Below are 8,516 nucleotides of genomic sequence, written 5' to 3' on the forward strand. Positions count from 1 at the left end.
TGCCCTGGCCAGGTTGTAGAAAGTAAAACAAGAAATACTAACAACTCTGTTAAAATGAAATCATAAATAGTCCTAATTATGTAATTAGCCCTAGAAAAAGGCTTAAAATAATTCCTTCTATTGTGAATTAACTCCCAAGTAATAGGAAGCCAGGCTAAAAATCACTTAGCTTCTCTTTAACCACAGGCTCCAAAAATGAATGACTGCATGAATAAATGGATGAACTTAATAGGACTTGATTCAGAGTTCACTAGAAACCAGTACTTCTCAAAATGTCTGTGGGGAAGGACTGGATTTTAAATATTTCCTATCTGTTGCAGACTGATAGTCTCATAAAGCATAATAAAAATGCCCCAGCAATGTCTAAAGTTTGATGCACACTTCTCTACTTGTCACGGACCAGTAATAAACTTTGCAAACGGGCAGCGACATGCTGTTTCCCCGAACCCGCACACATTTAACACACTATCAAAGGCAGGGAAAGGCAGGGTACATGCCTACCTTCTGCTCTGGCACCTCAAACACAGCTTCATGGACACTGCAAGCAAAAAGTGAGGTAGGCAGATCACTTAAATCCATCATTTCTTCCAAATCATCTTCATTTTCACCAAAAATCATCTCTTCTTCCTCTTCTTGGTCACTGCTACAGAGATCTGACTGGCTGTCATTCCAAGATTTCATAGTGTCCCTCAGCATTATCCCCTAAAAGCAGGTCTTTTCCGTTCTTAAAGTTCTAAGATGTCTACCAGGCATCTACTGTTAAAAAAAAAAGAAAACAACAGAGATAAGACTTTGAAGGCCCAATAACGCTCCAATTAATTCTCAAGACAGCGACTCATCAAATGAAGCAATTTTATTCAGGAAAGATCACTCAAAGTTTAAATAACCTCATTACAGTCCTCATAAATGAATTCTATACATACTAATTTGATTTGCTTAGCATACTTTATGTAATATATTTCACTGGCAACGACATATTACGAAAAAAAGGCTGCAAGTTTTCTACTGAAATGGAGCTGGGGGTATAATACAAAATGAGATACTATCAACATGTACACCAGTTTACAAGCAGTAGGAAGGAAAATGTGAACCAGAACTGCCTTTGCATATTTGTTTGGGATTTAGGTCTGCAACACTGAAATTGGCAGAGCAGAATAAAACCCACACGGATTCACTCACCATCTGCACCCTAAAATATGGTCTGCAATAAGCTGACTTTACCTTTTTTTTAAACAATTTGTTCTTTTTGAATACACTCTCGAAGAACTAAGTTACACAGAACCGAAAGCTCTATACAAAGTTGGTCTTTGCTAATATCAGTAATATTTACAACGGGCAAAATCTGACATAGAAGACAATTTTAAAAATGTCCTTTCTCTGAATGCTTAAAAATCAGTAATTTTAACCCCAAAGCATGGAGCTGATAGTGTCCCACTGTTAAATAATGAACAGAGTCTGTCTTATAGGACTGTTTACGTGCATTTTTGTCTCTTCTGATGAACTGCACTCCACATCCACCAAGCAGAGTGACTTGAACATAACACATTTCAAAATGCTGGAATTTAAGTAATACTTATCAGGCACAGAAAAATTAAGTGAGCATGATTATTACTACCTCAATATTCCCTTCGTGATTTTCTCTTTTATTTCAAAGAACACGAAGTTGCAAATATATTGCTTATATAGAAAACAGTACAGAATGTTAATCATGCGAAAAAATAGTGATTTTTTCCCCCCGTTATTCCACTGTATCAATCAGGAAAGACTAATTCTAAAAAGTAAAATCTTTACTTGTTTTCAGAAACATTTTCCGAGTGTCTACTGCATGCCAAGTACAGGGAGCTATGAGATGAATAAAACATGGTTCCTATCCTCAAGGAGATCCCACCAAAGCAAGAATTTCTTCTCTTCAATAATACCCCCAAAGGACCTTGTTCCATTAACTGGCTCCTATACTTTTAATTTCTCCGTCTCCACCCATTCATTCCTCTTCTTCAGCAAACATACCTCTTCAAGATTCCCCACCCCCACTCCGGCCCAATCTTGAAAAAAGAAAACCTTCCATTTGGAGTCGGCCTGCCCCTCCATCTACCTCCCTCTGTCTCTGCTTCCCCTTTCCTACCGGCTTGCTGCAAAGAGGAGTCTCCTCAACTCCAGTCACTCGTGAATTCAGGACTGCAGGACTCCCGCCACCCTCTTCCAGCTAAAACTGCCCCCATTGGACAGCAACAGCCTCTTCGTGGTGTCCTAATCCCAGGCCTCTGCCTGTCTCTGCAGCTCGGGACCGCCGCCCACCCATTCCTTCTGGGACGTCTCTGTGCCCATGCCCTCCCTGGGCTCTGTCCTTCCCGGCTCTCCTTCCTCCCCAGCTGCCCTTGTCACTGGCTCCTCTTTCCCTACTCACCCTTTACAACGTCTCTTCGAGGTTTCAACCCCATCCTCTTCTTCATCTTACTCTTCCTGGGTGGTTTTATGGAGGCCCAAGGATTTTAACTACTCCATCACCAGTGTTTCTCAGCTTTGTTTCTTGCTTCCCCGTGGTTGACACACACAACACATGTATATCAATACAGTCTCTCGCTTCAGTAATTCTTTTTTTTTTTTTTTTGCGGTACGCGGGCCTCTCACTGTTATGGCCTCTCCCGTTGCGGAGCACAGGCTCCGGACGCGCAGGCTCAGTGGCCATGGCTCACGGGCCCAGCCGCTCCGTGGCATTTGGGATCTTCCCGGACCGGGGCACGAACCCATGTCCCTGCATCGGCAGGCGGACTCTCAACCACTGCGCCACCAGGGAAGCCCCCGCTTCAATAATTCTTAAGCAGGGAAAGATGTCACCAAAATTGAGCGGGAAGCAAGAGCAGAATCTTGGGCATTGGAGGCGATGATGCATTGAAAACCGACAGGATCCCGAAAAATTCTCATCTGCCCCCAGGTCTTTCCTGCCTGTGCGCACTGAACTCCACCTCTCTCTCCTGAGTTCTAGACTTGTATTTTTAGCTTTCCTTTGAATATACCTATCTGGTACTACAACTGTTTAAAACTTATTCCTTTAAGTAGATGACTGTGCTGGAAATCTCTGATCTGGACAGGGGCGTGCTGGGGGGGAAAATGGTATCTCACTGTGACTTTCATTGTAATCTTTTCTTTAAGCCTAAATTGTCAGGTAGAGTCCGTAGCTTTGTTCATTTCTCTGTTATGTACTTGATTATTTGTTTACAAATCACTCCTAAGCTACCAGAGCTTGAGTACCTTTGAATCCCCAGTCCCTGGCACAGTTTCTAGCTCAGAGTATATGCTTAATAAGGATTACTGAACGCAAGCAGGTAGTATTGTGTTTACCCCTCTGATACGGCAGCACAGACAAAGGAAAATTTAATTCTGCATGAGATTAGAGACAGCTTCCCCAAAGGAGGTTATGGTTAGACTTAAAAGATGAACAGAATTTCTGCAGGAAGAGAATGGGGTGCATTCCAGGCGAAGCCAACAGTTCACGGACAAAGGCAGGAAGACAGAAAGAGGAGCAGGCACGAGATCATGAGATTTGGTGTGGCCAGAGTGGACCAGGTTTGGTGGGGATGGCACGAAACAAAGTGAGAAAGGTAGGTTTGGGCCAGGCTGCCTTGAAAGTAGGGTTACAGAGTTCTGACATAAAAATTAGTCAATATCAGCATGGCATTGAAGGTTTTAGGCAGGGAAATGATATAACCAACCTAATTTAACTTTCAGTATCACTAAAAGTGGGCTGTCTTTACCTCTTATCTCTGAGACACTAATGTCTTTATCCTCCCCCTCCCCATTAAAAAGAGGTGAGGGGCTTCCCTGGTGGCGCAGTGGTTGAGAGTCCGCCTGCCGATGCAGGAGACACAGGTTCGTGCCCCGGTCCAGGAGGATCCCACATGCCGCGGAGCGGCTGGGCCCGTGAGCCATGGCCGCTGACCCTGCATGTCCGGAGCCTGTCCTCCGCAACGGGAGAGGCCACAACAGTGAGAGGCCCATGTACCGCAAAAAAAAAAAAACAGGTGATGAAAACACCTGGCCTGGCTGGAGTGTTAGGGAGCTTTGAATGGCTAGATTTTGAAATTTGAGAAAGTCAAGCTATTTTTGATAAGATTTTCTGTTTGTCTCAAGTTCCTTCCTCCAACCTCTAAAAAAAAAGAAAATCAGAGCACAAGAAACAATCCTTCACCTGACTTAAAAAAAAAAATTCTTAGAATGTTACACCTTCATTTCCTGTTTTCTACCTTCATTTTGGGGTAACTTTTTCTTTTGATATAATGTCAAACAGAAAAGTTGTAAGAATAGTATAAGGAATTCCTGTGTACCCTTTTTCTGTATACAATTACTTACACTTTTGCCTATTTTAAAAATCATTCTCTCATTTTAATACATATACATTTTTCCCCAAACCGTTGAGACCAAGATAGGGTATGCCCCCTTTACTCCCAAATACTTCAGTGTATAAGAATAAGATCATTTTCTTATACAACCTACAGTTCAATTATCAAAACCAAGTACTTTAACATTGATATAATATTTTTATCTAAATCAGAGTCGATTTTCACATTTTGTCAGTTATCCCCTATAATATCTTTATAGGTATTTTCCCTTCAATTTTTTTACATTATTGTTAAATTATTTGCCTTTTGTCCCAAGATATTTCAATAATCTTTATAGTATTGCTATATTTTCTTCACTTATACAGTAGTGTATATTTGATACAGCTTAAAAGGATGGATTAATGAAATACCATAGTAACTGCAAACAAGTTTGAACAATATTTAAATATATCTCAGAAAGATTCAGGCTCCATAATCAGACTCCTCTAGATTTAAACTCTGTCCCCTGTATTCTATGTTAGGTAAATTACTTTGCCTCCCTTTCTATTTCCTCAACTATAAAATGGGGGTGATAATAATAATTCTTATCCAATAACGATGTTAGAAGTATTAAATGAGAGAATACATGCTGCGTGCTCAGAATAATGCTTTGCATATAGTTGGTGGTCGATAACTAATTATTTTTACATAGGCACAATCTATGTCAATGTATTGTTGGGTCGAAAGGACCCCAATAATATCAGAACCTTCGGTGGAATTTATATTAAAATAACAAAATGAGAAAAATGCACACCCAAATGATCTAATTCCAAGCAACAAAAAGGATACAAAAATAAAACTAAAAAAATAAAACTAATACTTTGTATCATTTCAAGAAAACTGTTCAGTTGCAGATCAATAAAATCAGCTCCAGAGCAACCACTGGTAGTAGTAATATAGCTCCAGTATGAAATCATTTAAAGATTTAAAAACAGACAGCTGGGCTTCCCTGGTGGCACAGTGTTTGAGAGTCCGCCTGCCGATGCAGGAGATGTGGGTTCGTGCCCCGGTCCGAGAGGATCCCACATGCCGCGGAGCGGCTGGGCCCGTGAGCCATGGCCGCTGAGCCTGCACGTCCGGAGCCTGTGCTCCGCAACGGGAGAGGCCACAACAGTGAGAGGCCCGCGTACCGCAAAAAAAAAAAACTAAAAAAACCCCCAGAGAGCTAACTGAGAAAAGGCCATGGTGCACTTTTTATGGGCCTCAAAGAATTTTATGTTGTAATTCAGTGCACACAGTATTAGAGATGTTGTCCTTCATATGACGGTTCTCTTGCTAAAGGCCTGCCATGAGATTTTTTTGGATATAGCTTAAGTCAACATCATCAACTATTTCACAATTTCCTGACATCATAAATGCAGCCAGATTTGAACAGAGAGATATGATCAGAGTCAACCAGTGGAAAAGACAATCCTAGCACATCTGTAAAGAAATCATCTTATAAGGTAACTCAGCTGGTACTTAAGTTGTTTGGTTTTATTAAGGAAAAGAAAAAAATTTACAGAAGTATACTGCCTCTATGCTGATATGACTGGAGTTGTTGCTAACTCTGCCTCACTGCAACTCCTACAAGGCTAACCTGTCCCTCAGTTTACTAACTCAGGGAAATATTGATTGGAAAGGGCTGAACCGATATCCACTAGCTTTTGTAAGCCAAGGTCTGTGCTAATCAGGGTTTAGCATCATCTGCAGCACAACGGTAGCTGTGGCTGGCTTCTGGCAAATTGTTTCTTCATGGAAATATCACATGAGTGGAAAACTCCAAGTAGCATGACCCTCTGCTCTGCTACAAGCCTAGTGACAGAAGTAATCCATCAGGGGAAAATGTCAAGCACATGGATTTGACTCTGCATTTTAAATTCGGATCAGGAAAAGGTAAATTCCTCCTCCTCCTCCAGGATTAAAAAAGAATAATTTTTCAAAATAGTATGCTTCTCAACTTGGTGCATATTTAAAATACCTTAGCTAGATGCACTTTATTACGTTTTGATGTGCTCAAAATGCTATTGATCAATACTGGAAGCAAACAAAATACCCCATTTCCAGCTCTACAAGTGCCCTGCTGAATAACCTTGGAACAGTCACTTGGCTTTTTGTATTACATTTGTCCTCTCAATATAAAATGAGGAAAATACTCACAGATGCTGTTGAACTACTAAATACCTTTTAAAAACGTCTAAATTATAAATTTAGACTAAATTCCTTTTTTAAAAAAAACCCTCTGGATTGTCAATGTGGGGGTTCTGAATAGCTATCCTGCAAGCCTCTATCTCCCACTTCCTCCCCACTCACTACTTTTAGGTAGAATCTTACTACTTTTTAGTAGCTGTGGTATGGAAAAAAAAATGGTGCAACAGTAAAGATGAAAATTAGATTTTTGAATTTTGTATGTTTCAATGACCTATGCCCTCTTTTCACATTTGTCAGAACAAATGAAAATAACAGATTTTAAAGAATAATTGAAGTAGAGATGTAAAGACTGATGCTATTCGTTTCGCTGTATGTAATTCATTTCCTCTCATTATAACCTCTACATTCTAGGAAAAAAGTGGAGATCCACTGTCTGACCTCCACCTTCTGTAGCTCTTTGGGTCTAAATAACAAACGGTATTGAACTTTAGACCTCCCATTATTTCACAGGTTTCAGCCTAATAGATTTCCAAATCACACTATTTTTCATGATGTTTTGCCTAAGTCTTTCAACCAACATATCCTCTAGTACCATACAAAATTTGTACTCATTTGTAATCCTTAACATGAACACGTTTAAAAGTTTTACAGATGTTACAATTCAATAGTGGGACAAATCTTGTTTTCCTGAAAAGCACTGAAATCTCTTCCCACGCTAAGAAAGAAAAGTTTTGCCAACCTGATAAAACATAAAGCTGACAGCGTGGCTAAAGAAGGGGCTCTGAGTTTTCAGGCCTTTCACTGTCTTCCCGCATCAAAAATCCATTTCTAGAAAACCAATATAATATCCCCACCAAAAAGCACGCACTTAGCTGATACACAAACATCTGTATTCTGAGTCTCAGTCTATGTGTTTTTATAATTTAGTATTTTGAATCAGAGCTAATGAAACAGTCTTAAAATTAATCACTTTAAATCCTATGTAATCACAGCTACAAATAAGTCAATCGCTTATGAAATTGTACATCTGAGACTTCTATGAAATACAGAGACTTCTATTAAAAGTTCGAATAAATGTGGTGTGCTAGGTAACTTTCAACAAGAAGGAGCAAATACTTCTGGCTTTGAGCACTGCACTAAACCATCACTTTAAATAATCCTAGTTTGTATCTGCAACACGGATCTGAACTGCTCCCTGCACGAGACTCCTAATCCCTGAAGGAGATGATCAGATTTTGCACGGAAGCTGGGACGAAGCAACCTGAAAACGGACCACTACTGCTCTATTGGTCCAGGCAGCAGATGGAAGCAGACAGACAAGTTTCAAGAAGTTATCGAATAGGTAATGCGATCGTTACCCGCGCATCACGGAGGAAGGAGAGCAAGAAAAAAGGAGGGGCTTCCAACTTCTGGTCGCCCCTGGACTGCACCCTTCTGCCTTCAGGAGCACGCTGGCTCTGTCAGCTTTTCAAAAAGTCAAACAGCTGTTGGGAGAGAGAACATTTTTCTTGGTTTTGTTTTCCAAGACACGACCCCAGAGCTGTCAGAGAAGAGCCTGGACGCCAGAGGGGCTGGACCCGGAAGGCAAAGGCGCAGCGTCTCTGGGGTCTCGGGCACAGGAGCGCCCACCCCTCCCGGCACCTGTGGACCGTTTCTTTTTTTAACTTGCCACACCCAGTGCCCCCCATCCTACCGAGAGCCGGGGGCAGAGCCTGCTCGGAGAGGCGGCCCCACCCTGTGAAGGGGAGACTCACCTGCTCGCGTGGCCGCCGCAGGCAGGCAGGCAGGCAAGGAGAGGCCGGGACGGCCAGACGGGCTACGCGGGAGACGGGGCGCCGCGAGGGGCCGCGCTTGGGGAGACGCGGCGGGCGGTCGCCGGGGTACAGTCTGCTAGGTGCCCGCTGCCCAGAGCCTAGCCGCCACGCCCTCGACGTCCGCGGGAGCGGCCGCCTCCGCCTGGGCGCGAGCCGCGTCCTGTAGAGCCAGGCCGTCGGCGTCGCGCGCGCGCGC

At 42.3% G+C, this 8,516-nt stretch overlaps 1 protein-coding gene across 5 annotated transcripts in view; it reads right to left on the reverse strand.

Moving 5' to 3' along the window:
• RCAN3 (regulator of calcineurin 3) overlaps positions 1-8,487 on the reverse strand; it is a 28,809-nt gene extending 20,322 nt beyond the window's left edge. The window contains exons 1-3 of one of the 5 annotated variants that reach the window (XM_027109714.1): positions 8,261-8,476; positions 7,865-7,990; positions 502-756 (exon numbers count right to left, since the gene is read on the reverse strand). In XM_027109714.1, the coding sequence (XP_026965515.1) occupies positions 502-696 (195 nt within the window). In that variant the 5' untranslated portion in view covers positions 697-756; positions 7,865-7,990; positions 8,261-8,476. Of the gene's footprint in view, positions 1-501; positions 757-7,864; positions 7,991-8,260 lie in introns of those variants that run through there. The other 4 variants (XM_027109716.1, XM_027109715.1, XM_027109713.1 and 1 more) reach the window with 4 other exon arrangements.
• Between the last annotated feature and the right edge of the window lie 29 nt (positions 8,488-8,516).

Source organism: Aethalodelphis obliquidens, unplaced genomic scaffold, assembly GCF_003676395.1.
Source record: "Aethalodelphis obliquidens isolate GAN/ISIS:26980383/991018 unplaced genomic scaffold, ASM367639v1 scaffold9, whole genome shotgun sequence".
In the NCBI taxonomy this organism is placed as follows: Eukaryota; Metazoa; Chordata; class Mammalia; order Artiodactyla; family Delphinidae; genus Aethalodelphis; species Aethalodelphis obliquidens.